Source organism: Opisthorchis viverrini (genome assembly GCF_000715545.1).
Source record: "Opisthorchis viverrini unplaced genomic scaffold opera_v5_263, whole genome shotgun sequence".
NCBI lineage: Eukaryota > Metazoa > Platyhelminthes > Trematoda > Opisthorchiida > Opisthorchiidae > Opisthorchis > Opisthorchis viverrini.
The window spans coordinates 356,707-378,205 of record NW_008751923.1 but is presented as its reverse complement, the minus strand read 5'-3'; the positions used below and the strand labels follow the sequence as shown (position 1 = coordinate 378,205).

Sequence of the window (21,499 nt, the reverse complement as noted above, 5' to 3'; positions counted from 1 at the left end):
AAAGAAAGAACGCGAGTTCATGGAGGCGTGGTACTCCACTGGTGGAGCAATAAACAGGCGCATTGAGATTGATCCTGCCTACCAGCCTCTGAGGACAAAGGAAATCCAGAACCACAGAACCCGAGGCCGGACAAGGACCCAAGGAATAAATCAATAGAACAGCAGGCTACTAAAAATAGGAGGCACGCCACAAACCAACAGATAAGCCGATCACGACGCAATAAGATCAAGAAACGGGCCAATCAGAATCCAGGTTACAGCGCAAAGACTGCTCTCTATAGACTATATAAACGCAGGCACGAAGAGAGGAACTACCCAACCAACAGCGCAATGACGATGTCTCCTCGAATGGTGACGAAACGTTTGCAAATCAATTGCCAAGCTCGGCGAACAGATCAACAGCCACCTGATCAATTACCAGGTCAGTTTCTTGTTGACCTCTGTCTGGTTGTCGCTCCCTTTCAAAATTTTAAGTCAGGCTTCCAAAAATTTTAATGACCTGTGCGCAATGAACAACGGAATGTTAGTTTTGATATGGACTGTCAACGATATTCGAGCAGCTGTCACGTGTTCTCTTGGTCTTTGAATCTTAGGTCATGGGAAGCCTTGAAAACCTATCGATAAATTGACCTAGACGGTAAGTTCGATCCACAGCTCAAACGAATGTTCGAAGGGCAACGCGGTCAGTTGACAATTTAGTAGCTCGGGTTTAATGGATCCGTTCTTCATCGACAGTAATTGAAACCAAGTTTATAAAAACCGCAATTTTGTTCAAGTTACAGCCCGTTTCATCTATTCAGTCTTGTTTGAATAAAGAAGTTCACTTCTGGTATGTCCACTTCTCGATGAAAAATCGTGTACTTGAGTGACTGTGTTTGAACGAGCCGAATAGTGAAGATATTCAAATACAGTGTATCTCCTTAAGGGACATGAATACTACCGTCAGTTAAATATGTATCCACACCGTCGGTTCTCATTAGCTGTTATCATCAATGGACAAACGTAGTCCTGTCTGGCCTGTAGACGTTTGCGGTTAAGGCGATGGTAAATTTCTGTCGAAGTCGTCAGAACAAGCAGTGTGGCAAGATTGTCCTCACGCCGGACTTATATGCATTTTCTGCGAAATTATGCAGCAGTTGGATGTGTTCTGTGGTGTAATCGATCAATAACAGGTGAATTCCGGTCGTCATTGATTACTAAGGCTGTTTGAATCCGGTTAACTAACCCACAGCTCTGCGCTCAGAAGAAGCTAATACGACATTTGAACCAAGTTCACAAACGCCGTCACAAATGACAGTGGCGTGATCATTTTTGCTCAGGGGACCTATCGGCCCCTTTACTCCCTGCGTGAAAAATTCCACATCTACCACAAAACATACGCAACTAAAGTACATTTTCGTATAAATTCGTAACTCCCTGACAATTAGGAAAAGTAAAAAACTTTCGAGAAATACATTCATTTGCGAATTAGTTTGGTCTTCACGAGAGACTCAACTGAATCCCTCGTTTATGATATTCTACTTCGTGGGGTGTTGAACAGTTTCAGCAAACTTGTGAATAGTTTTCTTCATGAGAATCTACTGCGATATCTCGAATATCGTGCCAACTGAAACATGAGACGGCCTGTGTGCAGCACATTCAGTTGTAGAATGTCATAAACGAGAGATTCCGTTGAGTCTCTCGCGAAAACCAAATTAATTTGCAAATGAGTGTATTTCCCGAAAACAGTCCAATTTGGGTTCAAGTAGAACATACAGTTGATGGAGACTCGGGGACTGCGCCCACCTGATGAACCCTAAGAAGGGCGAAACCCATCGTGGGTTGTCGAAGAGTTTTCAGCAACCTTGTAAATAGTCTCCTTTATAAAAAACTTTGTTCACCAAACTGTTTGTGTAAGAGTTGCTTTCACAAGCACACATTCCATTAGGATCAGTTTAATAACATGCTGAGTCAATCGAACTAATGGACTATACACCGATGGCCCGTTGACTAGAGTGATGACGTTCCACTAGCCAACCAGAGAGACTGTTGGACACACAGCAAAGACCGATACTCTGAGTGGCATAAAATATGGCGTATATTGACAGCCTGGCTTCAAGTGCGGGCTGAATAAATAAACCAAGCACTTCAAGCTTCAGCACTCCGTATATTCTTCACCGTTCTGTCAGTTGCTTTCGAACAGAAACGTGACTTACTTAATCCCAAAGTCGCATCCTATATTTTGTGCTATCCGTGCTCGTGGGAAACAAATCACATCAGTCAAACTCTCAGTAACCCTTCCACAACAAACGGTGAATCCCTACGTGGCTGAAAGGCTGCTTCCATGTCGGTTAAGTATGCTGAATTCACGCATCTAGCTGGAACAAATTGCTTCGTCACCACACTGACCATATTTGGACCCCTCCAATTTGTGCACTGACAACCCTCGAGAGCTCTAAACGGCCAGGTTTTGCTCCTTTGTGTGGCGCCACATCCGAGCCTGGTGCTCTCATCACTATTCCTCACTGATGCATTAAGTGTTTCCCTGGAAAACTTGTGGTCACCTTCCCGAACAGCTTTGTCAGAGAGTTTCCTGAATATGGTGGTGAGGCATGAGGCGACTTTTTTGCAAGACTAAGTTAATTTGCAGGCAAGATTTCATCCCAAGAACTCAGATTGTGGAACAGACCTATCGTCAGGAGGTGCAACCTCGGTGGTGTATTGTCCACGGGTTTCGTGGACTCTATTAATCGCATTACAACTGCTGCTCTGGTTATGAGTTTATATTATTATGATTCCAGATGAGCAAACTCACCCGAGCAGATTCATTTGTTATCATATCATCTTTTCATATATTCCGCCGAGTCTAACATGTCGCGCAGACAAACATCACGTCAAATCAGTTATTTTTTTACCAAGGTTGATGACCAGCGACTCTTCTAAATGGCAACTCAATAGCGTCGCAAAATTTTTTAGAATCCGAATCGTTCGCGCACATTCTAAAAGATGCTCAGACTGTGAAGGTGGGCGAGATGGCTCAGGTGGTTAGAATGGGAATTTACTGACCGGAAGGTCTGTGGTTCGAACCCGACCTCTGCATCTCGATTTCCCCTGTCTAGGTTTGGGTAAATAGGCGGTATCCCAACCCTCATGCTTCCCCCAGGCGGAATGTCATTTAGGCACCGGAAAGGTGTTACAGCTAAACGATTTTTTACTGCAGAGTCGTCGTTTGGTTGCTGGTGGTAAACGGGCCGTTTCTGAGTGGCAACCATGACTTAAAGTCGAAGTCCCGCATTTCTGATTAAGGCCATATATCTATTGGTCCGAGTTCTATCTACTCATCTATCCATCAATCCATCTATCTATCTACCTATTGTTTATCTATCTATCTATCTATCTATCTATCTGTTAATTTGTGCAACTGTATATCCTGTTATTTATCCATTTACTCAGTTTGTAAGCAAGACCATGCTGAGAGTAAAACTCCGTTCTGAATAGTCGATGCACTGGTATAGATAATCAATCGTCTGAAATGCTTGTATAGAGCTTTCTAGGTTGATTTAGCCCCCATATCGATTTCAGTTCAATTAGATGATTCCCTGCATACAGTCTTACCTACCTCTGAGCTGGAATCTAAGTGGGTGCCTTGAATACCATTGGGGACAAATAGTGAGGAACAGTAGACTCGGCGCCTCTTCTAAAAAGACGTAAAAAAATACATTCTGGTACATAAGTAGCTTATCCTTTTTTGAATTTTCAATCCACTAATCAAACTTGAAAATTGAAACCAATTTCTTCTCCAAACTTTCCTTATCCCAGCCCTTTTATATGAAATTCTCTCCGGCGTTAGACGCTGAGTTTCTTTTTCGTATAGTCCAACATAAAATGGTCATAAAAACGTTTACCCGGTTGAACTGGAAAATCGATCATGCGTTACCAAAAATTTGTTGGCGGAATTTCGGCTTGTTTCATTGTCCCACAGGGATTCGTAATTTGAACTACACTCATATGGACTTCAAAGCAGATGAGCCTTTTGTCAAAATACGAAGACTCTATTCCGCCTGAACTTGATAAGCTTTTGGAGAACCGCTAGTTGTCGGGTAGGTAAGAATCCCCCCGGTGTTCTTTCAAACTAGCCGCAAGGTGTCATTTTTTGACAAGGTGGTGCTTCACAGTCTTTACCTGATGGTCACATATTGGACCACATATCGGACAGTTTAGGATTTAGCGAATATACACTCATTTGCAAACTAAGTTGGTTTTTCGGGAGACTCACCTGGAATGACTGTATATTCGCTGATTCCGTGCAATTTCAAGTAGGACACAGGTTTGACGGAAACCCGAGGACTGCGCCTACCTGATGAGCCCCAAAAAGGGCGAAACCGGTCATGGGATGTCGACGGATTTTCAGCAACCTTATGAGTAGTACATTACAACGATATACATGTATCGCGATATCTCGAATATCGTAGCGACTGAAACATGGGGCGGCCTGGTGCAGCACATTCAGTTGCCTGAGAACATCACAAACGAGATATTCAGTTGGGTTCCAGGTGAGTCTCTCGAAAAAAAACAAATTAGTTTGCAAATGAGTGTATATTCACTAATTTCATGCAATTTGGTTTCAAGTAGAACATAAGGTTGACGGAAACCCGGGGACTGCGCCTACCTGATGAGCCCGAACTGGAAGGGCGAAACCGGTCGTGGGCTGTCGATGGATTTTCAGCAACCTTATGCGTAGTACATTACAAAGATACTACGATTTAGTTCAATCAGCAAGAATATATTGATCGACAGGCTGTCTGTGAAAACTATATTGCATGCAAGATGTGCAATGTAGTTAGGTTTATCAAAATACAACGGCAATTTTATGAGATTGCAGCGATTAGGGTTCAGTTTCTCAATTTAGAATATTGTGGAATAGTACCATGCCTTTGGTCGCTCAGTCGAAACGCATACGGAGTGGGCCACCCTGGGATACGCACAAAACGCCAAGTATCATATCGTTCACCTGGAGGTTTTCATCAACGAATGCGGTGATAGGTATACAGGAATAAAATTTTAAAGAAAACCGGTACCAATGTCAGATCGTTAGCTTCTAAACACCTTGTGAGGTGACACCAGGTGAGATCCTGTACAAACAAAGTTGGCAGGAAACAAAACGCCGATCCAAAGTTCGTATTGTGTCAAGCCGAAGATAATGAAGTCCACGTGATGTATTGAACAAGGTGCGTAACACCAAGTTCAAAGAATGACTTGGATTCAGGTTAGAAACAACAATATGAGATGTAAACACAAAATGGGAACAAAATAATGACGAATCCCGTTATTTCCAGTGAGAATAGAGAAAAAAATCGATACTCTGCGGGTGCTATCTCATCAATTCATCCAGCACCACCCATCTATTCTTCCTTTTACAGGAGAAATATCCAAATAATTCGGCAATTTCTTGTCGCTTGCTTATCGAATTGCAAGAATGTAACATTCAACGGTTTTTCAGTATTTTTGTACGTATTCTACTGTGTTGAGTAGCTAAGTTTTTTTTAATTGGTTAGGTTATTGGTTTATCGACTGACCAGACCCACGTAGGCTTCTAACTAAATCCAGGGTAATGCCAGGTCTCAACTTGGAGCTATACAGTAGTTTTATGCAGAATTTTTAGCCTACTTTTCGCAACTAGTTGGCCACAGACTGTCAACTTGAAAAAGTGGCTTGTTCATCGCTTATTAACTCTATGCAGCTTGGATACTTAAAAAGTAGTGCACGGAGTATGCAAGAGCTCCAGGGAGCCTGCTCAAGAGCTGAAAGTTTGCTGGTAGGACACAACAAGATGGTGGATCACGCCGAGTATCAACCGCAGACTGATATGATGGCACTCAAGCTCCGATGGAAAAATAAGACTTTAGATCCTGGAGACCAGTTTGACAAACTACAAACCTTCCCGGACAGGAACACTGTCGCATGACTGAAGGCATCCATCTATCTATCTAGTCTGCTAGAAACTGGTGCTTGATCACGTGTTCAACGAGACCCAATGGTCACAAGACTTCACTGTTCTAAATTCCCAATAGTATGTTTAGGATACGTCAGACAAAAGAACCGAGTGTGGAACGTGGGTGTACACTGGCGAAACCTGCACAAATCTTTGACCAGATCGCTCAAACCACCCCCAGTAGCTCTACGAAAGTTTGTTTGAACGCATTTGATAACCCCATCATGTCATCCTGCATACAAATTAGGTATTAAGGGAAGACTCTACTGAATCCGGCTTGATCTCTCTTTTGCGATTGGTGAATTCCTTTCAATTCGAGTTCATGTAGAACACAAGATTAAGTGCGCCCACCCTGATGAGCCCCAAAAAGGGCGAAACCGGTCGTCGGCTGCCAAAGTGTTTTCAGCAACCTTATCAGTAGTGTGCATCGTCTAGACTAAAGTTTCACCTTCACACTATACGTTCACCAAGCTTGTTCATCTCTAAGAATGAGGTCCTTGATCTGTTCTCAAAGAGCCAGATATCGGAAGAACCCAACTGGAACACATCCTACACCTTTCGTTGCTTACTTCCCCGATGAGCTACGATAGGAGCTGCTGCTACGCGCAGATTCAGTCGATGCTAGCTATACCTTGTACCCATCATTTAACTGCTGGTCTGCTTAGAAGTGGTACCAAAAGCTTCCCGTTACTGTCATTCACCCCTAAAGAATGGACGCCTAGACCGCGGTGTCTGATGGACGATAACATCTGACAGACAGAAAACTGCGCAACGTAACTAATTTAATTTGGAAATCTAGATAAAGATAGTGAAAGGAAGAAGGCCTTCGCTGCGGAGTTATTTATTAACAAATGCTAGCTAAACAGTTACAGACTATTGGACAGGGAAACAAAATTCTCATATGCATCTTGTTTACAAAAACTGGACATTCATCTTCTCCCGAGCGCGTCTTCCTGAACTTTCCTGGATATTCATTGACTTTTACTCAATTGCAAACAAATGCTACAGAGTGACTCCACAGATTCCGTAATAGATCTCACTTTTCAAGCGACGCAAAGTGGATTTACGAGAACACATACTACTCGCACGCCTATTTGTCAGTAGTATCACCGTTACAGTGGTAGCACCTCTGTTTGACCGTGACTTGATGTTATCACCCAAAAGAACTGAATGAGTAGGTGAGTGAGTGCAGACGTGACCAATGCGTCATATGAAGGGTGAATGCTTATGATTTTTTGACGTCGAAAAGATATTCATAAGCAAATACCTTCACAATGATTATTTGTTTTAATGACGTTTTAATGACATTCGTTCACATCACCATGCAGTTGTCCTCGATGTCAGGTGACACGGTCAATAGGCAGCGCAATCAGGCGATACTGAATGCGACAAACTATTCGTGTGCGAAGCAATTTCGCTGAGCTTTGGAATAATATTGATTTGCAGTAAGTATTTCATAAAACATGGGGAACAATCAGGCTCAGATATTTTGAGCAACGAGTGGCTAACTAACAGGCAAATTAGTTGTGGACACGCAAACAGAAAAGCGTCATAANCCAGGCTTGGGTAATGGTATTGACAGGTTATTTGTGGAGCAAGCTCTCAGGTGATCGTCGAAGCCGTTACTAGTAGTGTATAAGTAGTAAGGTGGTTTAAAAAAGTAAATGAATTCACGTGGTAAAATCATTTTTGACCCTGTTAAAAGTGTAGCCTTTGCCTCAGAATTATTCGGTAGATTCTATCGCCTGTAGTGTTTGTCAGGCAGTGCTACTGTGGTCCCATCTGTTAACTTTTTCGAGTTTTTTATTCATCCTTGTGATTCAAAATGCACGAATTAGACCTCCCATGATGGGCAGTTAACAACAATTGACATTCTTTAGCGACTGATTTACACAAGTCACAAAGATACCTTTCCCGATATTCATTGGAACAGATCTGTTGTGTCAAATATATATTGCCCTATGATTTCCGTCCTAAATGAGTGAACATATTTCATGTTCTCCCTTAAATCCAAAAGGCTCCCACTTGTCCAGATGTTTGTGGAAAAGTCTTCACAGAGCATCCTGATTGTTGTTGATATTCCCAAAGACATTAGTTTTGCTCATGTAATCCAAACATGCTGAGTCATCTTCAAACAAGCTCTGTTTAAATTTTTCAACAGAAAATACTCCATATCTTTTATATGATCTAAAGGAGGCTTACATAAACCACTGAAAAATACGTCTGCCTTCAGTAGTATTTTGGCCAACTAAGTCACAAGTTTGTGTTACACTGTAAAACGTTTGGAATATAGTTGGAAAATGTTTGAATTTTGTTCCAGAGTAGCCAATGAAATGTGCGAAATGTTGATTGATTGTTTGGTTGATTGACTGGCTGATGTATCCATTGATTGATGGAGTGTTTGTTCGATTGGTTGATCGAGTGATTGATTAGTTAAGTGATTATGTGGTGTGCGTGACTGATTTTGTCTGGTGCAGTCGGAGATCCTCGTCAAAAAATCCTCAGAGAGAAGGCGTAGCGCGCCAAACGAAAGAAATTACAGTCAACCTAGAAGTGGATCAGACGAAGAATAAGTTTAGTGCGTCTTCCATCTGAAAAGTCATCAATCAATGAGGCAGTCAGTATGTGATCATGTGACATGGTTTCCGTGACTGAAGAATGAATTGAACTATATCGTGCCTAAGTCAGAGGTAATCATTCTGTCGTTCATTCGTTAGAGGCCGAGTGGTCAAGTGTCCAACCACTAGCCATAATGTTGCTGGTTCAAAACTGACTTTCGTGAGATGCACGCTTTTGAAGGTGCCCCCAATAAGGATGAAACCGTTGCACAGTACTCCCCGACTTTCTAGCCTTACGGACACTATGAGACTTCAATTGAAGAGTAACAGTGTAGAAATTCATTTGACTTTTACCGATGACCTATTGCCTAGGGAAATTTTGATATACTACTAACAAAATCCTTGCGTGAACTTCTGTGGCCACAGAGAACGTCACGTTACTCTTATAACGGCACAACAGTCATGCAATTATTTTTAACGGTTATGTAACACTCCTGAAATGGGCACAAACGGGATACTAGAAAGTCATGGTTATACGGCAAAAGGCTGCTTGTTTCAGCGAAACAAATTTGGTTTTGCGAGAGACGCACCTGGAACCCAGCTGAATCCCTCTCCAGGTAAGCCTCTCGAGAAACCAACTTTGTTTAAAAATGAGTGTATTTTGCTAATTTCGTGAGATTTGGTCTCAAGTAGAACAGAAGGTTGACGGAGGGACTGCGCCCAGCTGATGAGCCCCAAGAAGATCGAAACCGATCGTGGGCTATCGAAGAAGTTTCAGAAGCCTTATGAATAGTGTAGTAAGTCTATGCTTGATTCGGGTTTCAAATGAGGTCCCGTATTGATTTCCAATCTTGAAGAGTTCGAATTCACGACGCAGAGACCACTGGCGAGATCCCGACCCAGTGTTGTCTTTTTCAACCAGAAACTGGATCATTCCAGTTCAACAGGCTGGCAGGTTCAGATCCAGGCTGCTCACTAATCTATCTTTTGAAAAAAAAATTGGTAACAATCCTTTCTCATCTCTCGTGATTGGTAGTAGAATCGATTGGTTAGGAGTAGTGTTCTGCCCACAATTGGGGTGACCGCGAATTTTGTCGTTACCCTCGGTGTTTGTGTGTGTGTGTGTACTGGATATAGTGAGACAAAACAGTCCCCTGCTCGACCCTGTGCACGATAAGCTTCCAATGCAATTAAGAATCTCGCTGGTCTCCTAACGGAAAACCGTTTTGCATAAATTATTGGAATGGGCAATCAGTTGCTAAGCTGACAAAACGAATTGTAGGAGAATGAATTTTTCTGAATGAATAAGACGCGTCTTTGACCGTCTATCGGCAGCACCCATTTTGAGGTTAAATTGACTTTGTTCGGGTCGACAAGTAACGGATAGATTGAAAAAAATACTGTCGCCCGCGAGTGGAACCTGTCTGGATTGGAGAAAATTTTCTTTGGCCAAAACATTAAAAATCTACAGGTTCGGATTCAGGAGAGAAACGAAGCTGCGATACAAATTCTGAAGCCGTGTAAGAAGAACCACCTTTCAGGTGTTGTTCGACGCAGTTTACTTATCGGGAATCGATTCCACACGGAAGAAACCAGGCCTGTTCGAAGCCAGGATGAATTTATCTGGTCCAACATGTGAGTGTTATACGCGCAACCTGCGAGTAGTTAGGCGATTGAACGTTGCGCCCTCCTGGCTTTGCAGAGCATTTAAGATCATGGGACGCCACTTGAACAACGTGCCAACTAGCCTAGCTTTAAGAAGAAGGCACGTGCCACGGCTTCTCATCCATTAATTCACCACCGAAAACCCGAATGCCGGCAGGAGTGACCGGGGACTTGTAATTTAGAGTCATTCCAACGGTACATACCAACATCAATAGTGGGAAACACATGACACCGTCTCGAGGCAGTCCAACATCATTCTGACAAGTGCATCCATCTTCCACGATCGTACAATTCTGCAATCGTTGAAAAAGAAAACCGTTGTTTGGTTTGGCTAAAATCATCCGCACCTTCCAAGCAAGGTCAACTCTTTATTGGGTTGTGGTCATAGTGTTTTCGGTAAGTGGGGCTTTATCCCACACAAATAAGAGATAAACCCGGATGTATCATCCAAAAAATATCACAAGGACGCCTACTGTTATTCTTTAGACGTGAAAATGCTCCCGACTTCAACTTGAAAATTTGTCCCCAAGCACAGTTTTGGAAGATCTTCACGATGAATCGTTGCCAATAAACTGCAAAAGAGCTGCTATTAGGCTATTGGACTTGAGTTCGAATCCATACACACTAACGGGGGAATAGGCTGATCGGTTTTATCAGCAAGCATCGAGCCCAACCCAGAGGCAGTCACACGATACCATTAGAAACAAGAAATAATTCGGGCGGATGCGCAGAGTTTGTCCCAGTTTCTTTCATCTGCAGATTTCAAACAAATTTGACTACCAATTCTCGGGATAGCTGATGCGTCAACCTAAATAGGGACTACAAATGAAGAAACTGCCGTTGCACTTTGTAACTGGTGTAAGGAGGAGAGCCATTCACCGCGGAGTTGTTTGTTGGCAAACACCAACCATACGGTTACAAACTATTGGACAGGAAAGTAAACATCTCATATGTACCTCATTTTAAAAAAAAAACTGAACATCCCCACCCATCTTCTTGAACTTTCGTGGATATTCATTGACTACCACGCAATTAGGAATGAACGCTGCAAAGCAGTCCCACAGGTTCCGTAATAAACCTCATGGGATGCACCTTCCATTAAATGTGAGGCGAAGTTACGAAAAACAACATACTACTCTCATGCCTCATCAGTAGTATCTGACGTTAAATAATTATAGACCTCGTTGTGGGAGAGCGCGTAGTCGTGAAGGTGAAATCAATCTTTGGATGGACGTTCACCTCGACCCCTGGCACAGCGCATCATTGTTGAATCATCTTCTGGTGATTTTGAATGGCTATTCACACCAAAATAGAGTTTTATCGGAAACAAATTCACTTCGCCCGTAAGCTGGCCAAATGTATGACGGTCTCAGTGACGCCGCTTTGAAAATAGGCTAAGTTTCCTTCCTTGAAACATGTACATTCGTCTATCCAAACACGAAGGACTGATCGGTGTCGCGATGAATGTACCTGACCAACGATAGACTGCCTAAAGTTATGAGACAAGACAATCGTCGCAGCTACCATTATTTAGATTCATTCAAAATTTCAAAACGTAACTGTTCCTGTTTCAGACATTTCTATCTAAGATAGACATTCAAATAGTTCGATTCACTCGATAATCAATCAACTGTATCAGATTTGCTAGGCTTATCCAAGCCTTTCTTTAGCAAGAATAGTCAAACACCTTGATTTCGCTTATGATTTCGCTTATTCCAAGAAAAAGACTACGAGAAATCTCAGCTATGTTGGTGCAACCGGCTTTTCATGATCGGGCCCTCGTGACCCCTGCAGTGCGTATTTGGAAACGCTGCAAGAACTGGCCACTATTCGATGTCTGTGGCACCCCTATTGTCAGTTTTCAATAAGTTTCTATCTGAAGAAATGTCTGGAGGTGTAGGCATCTTGGAATGCTTGTGGTAGGCTAGCGGTAACTCACATCTCTACCCACTTTTGTTCTTTTATTCACCAAAAGGCGTTCAAACGATTTGTCGCTGTACAGCAGTGAAGCATCCGTATTGAACAATGACGATATGCTCTCAATGGTTGTGGTGAACTAACTGCTGCCGCTGAGACTGGCCCCTGAATCCTCCTGGTTCTTAATCCATCTACACCTGTAGAAGGTCTTCTAATGGCCGGAGGTTTCAACTTGCACAGCTTTTCGAATATCATCTTTCGTGTCACCTGTTTGCCAATAGCTTTGGTTTAAACCAAGACAAAATAATGACCAACGTTTGATGGTAGACTCTCTTCCTTTCGGAATTTTCCCGACAGCGAGGCGTTCCGCCGAGTCTACACCACTCTGGTAGTTCTTGAAAAGACTGACACGAACGTGTGTTGTGGACTGTCGTCTGCGAAGAACTCTCGGGACAGGTGTCTTTCAGATTAGTAAGGGCTAGGGCAGTGGATCCTCAACAAGACAGAGGTGATTTTGTGACAAGTTTGGCCAATATGTCGGTGTGGGATTTCGCCAAGCTAGGAGATTGTCATTCCTTAGCCAGTCTTGCACGTGGGCTATCGTCAAGTGACGGTGTGGTAGCTGTGCAGAAAGTCACGCGGTCTAATCCCTTTCCATCTCTTATTCCGGAAGTATTCTGGAAGTAGTATTCGCTAACTTTTCAGGACCGGAGGGAATTTTCCGATCATGTTACTAAAATATTCGCACAAGTAGATGTGAGATTCACAGTTGGGCTCAGGAAAAACTGTGTGATGAAGACAGAGGAAAATTTAACTGCTGCACGACACAGCCGGTATATTCGTCTTCAGGTGCGATCTATAGGAACGTGTGAAGTGACCAAGACAAGGCCGGCTGCTTATTCAACGATGAAAAGCATGACCGATGGTAAGTTGCACGGTTCCCCAACCGAAAAAGCTGTCACTCACGTCGCTCCAGCGTTCAGACGTGACAACTCATGTGCCCCCATAGTTCGTTGTTGGAATAGGAGTGACCTGTTCATCTCACACGTTGAGTTTTCAAACCCGGGCACCAGCCAGCAGCCAACACTAATGAGGAACTCAGATAAGATCGAAACTCACGTCCAGCGCCTGCTTCCATGCTGGGGTAGTAAAAGGACTGCGAATGTGGATAGTTGTAGCGATTTATTCACTGATGAACAGCAGGGATATGACCGATGTTTTATACGGCACCCCAAGACCAGTCAGTGATCGATAGTGTACACGTGACTGACTGAGGTCATAAAACAGCACCCGCTGTTAATGACTCTGGAGACGGTTAGTGTCCAAGAATTTCTACCATCTGCTTTCAACTTCCTCCCTTCTGTCATCGCCTGCCTAGGCAGTGTGGAACTAAGCTGAACTGTTTGGGGATGGGGTTCGAGTTACTTGCAAACTCAAGACTGATTAGAAGGGGTTTGAAATGTTGTATGCCGCAGGGAACGTGACCCAGTCAATTCCGTGTGCAGTTTCTTCAACGTTGAACCTCTCCGAACCTCTAGTCACAGTTTGGGTTGGCTGTTTTCCTCCAGTCTTTTTAATGCTTCTTGGACGCAGTTTATGGTCGACTACTGTAACCTTGAAAGTGCAGATTAGAGCATGTTTCGCAGGGAGACATTTCGAAATGATGTATCAGTCTGAGACACACGTAGGCCCCTCCCTATTCGGACGTCCTTCAGGCCTCCGACTCAGCGAACGAGCACCGGACGTGGTAAACTTCAAAGGCTTTTGTGACGCAAGTCAGCAAATTGGGTTTTAACTCTGTTAACCTCAGGGACTAACCGCATTGGGTCAGAATGTCGAGGAGGGAGGCTGTTCAAACCTGGCAGACTAAAACCCGCGTCCGATTGAGCCTTATAACTCTAATGTTGCAGGGGCCAAAAATAAAAATGTACTCATCAACTGTTTCCGGGAATTCGCAACAAAATATTGATCTCATTAAACGGAGTATTGTTATGGAAGAATTTTTCAAACCCCAAAGATGATTGCACGCTTCTCGGCTCTATATTCCTACATACTTTCAAAAACAGTCCGGTCGGACGTTACCAACACCGGATGGGCAGATTTTGACTCTTCAGACTCGAAATAATTGGCGGCGGCTGACTTGTGAATGGCGAATTGCAGAAGAGCTGGATTGCCTGAGCCGTATGCAAATTGAACAAATTCAGTTTACCGAAAAACACTCACTGATCCGAGTGGCTTTCCTTTGTTGGTAGCTCGAATTTTCCGACAAATCTCCCCCTTTCGAGGCGGATGACTGGAAGTGAACGATATCCCAACGGTTCGGTTGTGTCGCGCAATTATTTCCGCTTCTCAATCATCCGAATAGAATTCGCGCTTGTGAAAATGTTTCTGCATCAGTGCCTGTTGTGTGTGTGTGTGTGTGTGTGTGAAATAACCAAATATTTCACCGGTAGATGAAAGGGAAATATTCAGTGGTACGACTCGTGTGACTCGCGGCCTAGTTAGTTATGCTCGGATCGAGGTCGGCACCTAAATGTCATCCACATAAAGTCATCCATTTGAACAGCTACGTCATAGGGTATCTGTCATTTCTGGAAGTACCCCTGCAGACTAAAGCCATCGAGCTAAAAGTCTTGTGATTAGCGAATATACGCTCATTTGCAAACTAATTTGGTTTTTGGTGAGGCTCACCTGGAACCCAGCTGAATCTCTCGGTTTTGATGTTTCCATTACAAATATATATCTCGAATATCGTAGCGACTGAAACATGAGGCGGCCTGGTCCAACACATTCAGTTGCCTGAAAACATCAAAACCGAGAGATTCAGTTGGGGTCCAGCCAGGTGAGTCCCTCGAAAAACCAAATTCGTTTGCAAATGAGTGTATATTCGCTAAGTTCGTGCAATTTAGTTTCATTTAGAACATAAGGTTGACGGGAACTAGGGGACTGCGCCTACCTGATGAGCCCAAAGTGGAAGGGCGAAACCGGTCATGGGCTGTCGACGGATTTTCAGCAACCTTGTGAGTAGTGCATTACAAAAGTCTTGTGATTCCCCGAAAGGAACGCAGTTTCGTAGGACTTTCACCACAGCGTTTAGTCCGTGTTGTGTGTGGTCCCCTAGACTGCATCTCAAAAAGGAAAGCCATATACTCTCTTTGTCCTAACGGAATTTATCAAGTGGGTGACTACTCACCGTGTCTCAAAAAGCATCTAACGCCACTCAAAATATGTGTATGAGGTGGGATGGTCTATCCCCGATCAGAAACATATGTAGTCAGGAAGAAGAAACATTTTCTACCTACTCTTCTGAGAAATTGTACTCTAGAAACACCAAGCACACCTTCAATAAGTTAACAAAAAAAAACGAAGTTTGTCTTTCTGCTGAGTGACGGTTAGTAACCTAGCACTGCTCAGCTCTCCCAAATTGGTTTCCCCATAGCAGGAAATGTTTTACATTTTGCTCAGTGCATGACTTGCTATACCTGAATTTTTACCGGAATATCCAAGCGATGGATAGGGTCAGAGAAGCCGGGGGAGGTGCTGTGTGAATTTCACTTCCTCCAACTGAAGGACAGTTGTTATTGGAGAGCATCCTACAGACAGACAGACAGACAGACAGACAGACAGACAGACAGTATGAAACAGGGATTGTTTGTTGGTCGACCTACTGGTCGATGAAGGCGTCTGTTGGGCACCACATCCGCTGCAATTGTGGTGAACTTTCGATGATTGACAAGGGGTGAAGCGAATGGTTATTGATTACCTATTTGTGGGTTCTTGGTCGTTGAACAAAAGATGATAGTATCATCTGGAAGTAAATTTGAAAATCTTTGTTGATACCTGTTTGCCAGAAAAGTCATTGTATCACTCAGTGACTTCTGAGAAAAAAACGGATGAGAAGGCAACACCGAAAAACGTTAGACGATCTCGGGAGAGTGGCTTAGCCTGGTCGAATTGGTAACTAACAGATCTGGACACTTTGCTAAATCGAATTCACCTCCCAAGAGCGTTGCTGTAATAAAAAATCACACACACGGTATTTTCCATTCCAGATAACCTTAGGTGAATTACACTCTGCAGTGTCCACATGGCTGGCTATATTTGGATTTCAAGGTCAGTTTATCCTGAATGTTAGACGACATCATTTGGTTGGTGATCTGGGAGCTACTATCTCCCAAGTATAATATCATTGTAACGGTGATACTGCTGATGGGGAGGCATGCGAGTAGTATGTGTTGTTCGTGGAATTTCGCTTTACGTCTCTTGAAAAAGGGAGATCTGTTGTGGAATTTGTGGAGTCGCTTTGTAACATTTGCTTGGATTTGAGCACTGAATGATTGGAGTCAATGAATATCCAGGAAAGTTCAAGAAGACGCGTTCAGAAGAAGATGGATGTCCAGTTTTTTTAAATAAGATTCAAATGAGAGTTTTGCTTCCCTGTCCAATAGTGTGTAACTGGTCAGTTAGCATTTTCCAATAAATAACTCCGCAGCAAAGACCCTCTTCCTTCCACCATAACAAATCAGTCACTGTATACTTAAACCAGGAGGTAGGTAAGCACTCCGGAGTTGAAAAACTCTGTAAAAGGGTATGCTGGTTTATCCATTTGCGTGGAAGGCTGGCAGTCATAGATATTAACCTCAGGATGCTGGCTAATGTATTTAACCAGTGGTCCATATGGGACGTTACTGGCGAACGTTTTAATACCAGGCGCTGCAGAGCAATCATCGAGTCAACGATCTACACCAAGTCTTTTTCATAGGTAATCTCAGTGGCTAAGTATGATTTATCCCTTTTCCGATACCTTGTAGGCCGTCAGATCACCTTCGGAGAAGCTTTCTCCATCGCAAAAAACGTTTTAATTGGTTATGCGCTTGGGCAGTCAGTTCTCTCGCAAAAAAGGCCTTCCCCCGGAAGAAGTCGAGTCTCCCTGATTTTCTGGAGTAGCCTTCACAGAATAGGGGAACTTGTTGGCCCGTTTATCTTCTACAGCCAATCAGCCGCTGACTGTATGTGGGATACGGTGAATGAACGGAATGTTCTGAATCGGTCTTGGCACAACTCGTCAAATAAACAACTATTCAGCTAGGTGGTTCTCCCATAAGTTCCTGATGTAAATGAGATAAAACGCTGAAGCATTGCTTTACATGTGAAGGAGGATGGAAGGCAAACTAGAGCTTCTTGCAAGGCCAGAGAGAGGTTGGGGGGTTGGATTGCGCGACAATTTTCAACTGAACAGATGTGTTGTGCGACATCTCACGCAGCTATGAACAATTAGAATGACCGTTGCATTCATTGGTACGATATTTGGAAGATGGTTTCGCAAGATGAGGTCTCCGGACTTACGGAACAACAGTTCAATGGTTCTTGGAGTCTAGAACCAGTGTGATCATGAAGTGTCCTAAAATAATGTTTCATACATAGCATGTGTGAGATTTTGTGAGTTTTGTGAGTAGAATCTCAACCGCGGTTGACCCTTACTCCCGGGTTCATGACCTTTCAGTTGGTCAGGATCGCCGGAAGTTGTAGCCAAGATTGCACGTGTAACTCACGCACCAGCTTAACTCTGGATAATGATTGAAGACGCTTCCCTTAGCAAACTCCCCTCTGTCATAGTGCACCGTAGATGTGTGCCAAATTTGACTCGATAGGGGGGTTCCTTCTGAAATTTTGAGAACCACATAGTGTCACACACACACACATGGTCACACCCGTTCCACAATCTGGAAAGGCGTATCTAATCTCTTATTGAGTCAGGCCACAACAGCGATCACTCTGTCATAAACGTGTGCTTGGATTCGAGCTACTTATTCTCTTTTCTCCGTCTCTTGGCCAATTCTTGGTGGTTTATCTCAGCAGTTTATCTGAGCCGCACGTATAAGAAGCATAGGAGATATTGCACTCTTTCGAATCGTACTGCTTGTGTAATGAACCTCTTTGTTTCAATATTGCTTCACACTGAGACAAACCCTTTGAGGTGAGTTTGCGACCGGTAGTATTCCATCACCACTAGCGTCGCACATCTCGCAAGAAATGAACTCAAGTGTAGTGTTTCACCTGTGTTGTGTGCAGTGACTGGAAACTCTACGGAATATCTCTTCTTTCCCAGTATCTAGCGACGCGTTTTGATCAGCTGTGTGGGGTCCCGTGAGCATCACAATCTTACTTTATGAATCTGCTGTTGTCAAAATCCCAGTTTCTTGTGATATTCAGCTAATGTATAAATTGGGTTGTGTAATGCAATTTAAAAAATGAAGTATCGCAAGTGGGCATCCACCTGTTTCCGGCTGAATAACATAATAACTGATCTGAAACATGTTGAATTTCTTGTTCCTCATCCGGATGTAATCAGCTTTCCAGCTGTTATTTGGGTACTCGAAACAGTGACTAGTGTTTAACTTCTAGGATTTTGCCTTTAAATCATGCAACTGTAGGCAAATATAGCACGAAATGTAGGCATCATCTACCGTCTTCAATTTATCATAAGGGAATCCGGTTGGCATGAATGGAAAAAATCGAACGGTTTTATGGTTGTTTACTGAATACTTTACACAACGATTTTGCCTGTACAAGCTAAACTACACTACAGCCTTGGAGTCAACTCGTTTATTATTAGTATTTTCGCTTGTTGTACAGTAGTGTGATGTCGTAGCAGGTCTGGTCTAGGTGTGCAATCGTTTAATACGACCAAACTAGTCTTAATCAACGTTGTCCGCTCGAATAGCAAATAAAATTAGGCTACTCACAAACGCCAAGTAGGCAAGATCAAAAACCTAAGCAGCGCACGATGCTTACATAATTACTCGCCACCCTATTTTTCTCTCGCGAAGGTGAATTTTCGTTGAAGTTTTAGCCGTGCCAAGGTGCTAAGAACGAATCACATAACACAGCGTCAATACATTAATATTTTACCAACCGAGTGCGCAACTTCAAAGGTTGTGTCACGATAGCCCACACTACTGCATCTGGAGGCAATGACTAAGTCATGTAATTTAGATTCGACTACAAACTTCCAACATCGCTTTCTAAAACATATCACACAGTCGTAACTGTGACCGATTGAATGCACAGTTAAAATCAGAAGACATTTCGTCATTCATAATATTTATTTTCCGTTTAAGTGATACGAGCATTTTTGGCCCGAAACTACTAAAATGACAAATAAGGTGCAGCATTTTACAGGTCTGTTTGATTATGATGTACTTAAGACGATAATTTCAAGACATCTGCGATGTTCATTCCTCTTAAAGCAACAGGAAGCGTAGTTGTCAGCAGTCAGAAAAATTAAAGTTTTTCCGATGAGTAATGCAGGGTATGAATACCTTCGCGGCTGTTCAGATACTCAGGGCACAAACACATCTGTTAAGTAAACACGCCGGTAAACACCAAGTCTGTTCCTTGTAGGCAGAGTGGTGTATAGAACCAGATCAGCAGTAAACTATGGTGCTTCATCCTCTAAGCATTCTGAGTGAATGAGAAAGTATGCAGGGAACATGTAGTTAGTCAAGCTATGTTCACTGCATTGTTACCTTTCCAAGATTTCTGTGCCTACCTGAACCGTCTTCCAGGGAATGTCACGGATTCACACTTAAGTTGGTGTACACAAAATTCATGTATCATCAGATTGCTTCCGATATGGTTAGAGCTGTAAATTTTGTCATCTTTTTTAGGTGACAGCGCCACTGAATCCACAAACGAACACGGATTCGAACTTTGATTGTCCTTCGACGCGCCGAGGCATTGCATTCCTTGGACGTTACCACTTCTAACCGTCGGTAACCACATCGAACCGATCTAGGTGAGCGAAGTAAGTCTTTGAAAATTCTTGGGCCCTGGTTGGGATTATTAATTGCTACTGTCCACCCCGTTCGTACTGCTTACAAAGTGAGTTGGGTGCAACGCTGTCGAGTCACACCTGATTGGTTCTGGCGACTGTTGTCCCCCGTTTTGACGCATGCATGCTCGTTGTTCAACCACAAAGGAATCTATTTGCATGTGTGTAAATCGCTTTGGCAGTTATACATGACTTTATCATATCTTTGTGTATTTTGAACTTTGTATATTTTTTAAACTTTGCATTCTTACTGCCTTCCCCGTCTGTACAACTGTAGATTATTTGCGCGGAAACAACAATTCATTGTGAACCTTTGCGTCTTCTGTATTTCCTCCATCTTTCCTATCCTCTCTCGATTGCGGTTTTCTTAGTTAGTACGTTAGCACGGCCATTCGTTAGTCTCATTTATTCCAGCCTGGAGAGGACACTGATGGAGAAGAGCTTGGCTGTCCTGGGTTTCGCTCATTCCAAACCGTATGGTCAACTCGACAAGCTACGATAAGGTGAGCACCTTGTGTATGCACACTACTCAAATGAGCTTTGATTTCTGGTTTTCGCGTCCTTAGCTTTTACTTGAGGGAAATTAATTAAAAAGTATTTGATTACCACTCATTCTGCTTCGGCGAAACGTCTCACTTGCAACGGCGTAACAATCGATACAGAAAATTTAGCTTAATCTACTTTCGAATTAGTCACCTGACAGTACATTTGAGGCCGCGCCTTGTGCGATGCGCAAGGTTAGAGACACCTTGTTATACATTATTGCTCAGAACCGCCGTCTGCAGTCCTAAGATACCTGTGGGTTATGAAATGCTGCCAATGGCACAGAAGCTTAGCATATAGGTCTCGCATGATTCAACTACTGTTTTTATATGTATAAAAAGACCAAGTTATACCGGCCTCGACTTACCCTCCTATTGTTGTTCAACCTCATAGTAGTATCTACCAGGCACACAGGAAGCTGAGTGCCAACCCACGAATGGTTCCGGCACTTTCTCGAACTAGACCTCAGATACCATTGGATCGATATTCCTAACGCCAGTAAGACTAACCTACGCGAATACTGATGCAGCCGCTAATGCTCTCAAGATGTTCACATTTCTTCACCCCAGTTGGTAATCTGAACAGTATCAAACAGGTTCGTGAAATACACTCATTGGCATACCAACTTGGTTTTGACGGGAGACTTACGTGGAACCTAGCTGAACCTATCGTTTATGATGTTTTCAAGCAACTGAATGTGTTGTGATCAAGGTGAATCTGCCGCAAAACCGAATCCGTTTGCAAATGAGCGCATTTCGCCAAATCAAAGTAACCTTCATCAAAGACCGACAGATGGACTACTGTCTGCCAGATTTACTTCAAACTCCATGGGGAAAAATCAATGACTACCTGAATTGTAGTGCTGATCATATTACACCCCCTAGCCGGAAACCGCATGCCATAAGGTAGATCCTGGTGTTCTATAGATCCAGTTGGACACTCAAATTTCTTTACTTCAAAGTCTTCTGTCTACCACGTTCTCAGGATGATAAAAAGTTGTACAACAAAGCT

General features: G+C 43.1%; 1 protein-coding gene across 1 annotated transcript in view; it reads left to right on the top strand.

The window, feature by feature from the left end:
- The window catches only part of T265_09275 (hypothetical protein), a gene marked incomplete at both ends in the record, with an annotated part of 83,403 nt that extends 63,500 nt beyond the window's left edge, over positions 1-19,903 (top strand). The window contains one exon of the mRNA XM_009175303.1: positions 19,782-19,903. Within this exon, the coding sequence (XP_009173567.1) occupies positions 19,782-19,880 (99 nt within the window). The remainder of the gene's footprint in view (positions 1-19,781) is intronic.
- Between the last annotated feature and the right edge of the window lie 1,596 nt (positions 19,904-21,499).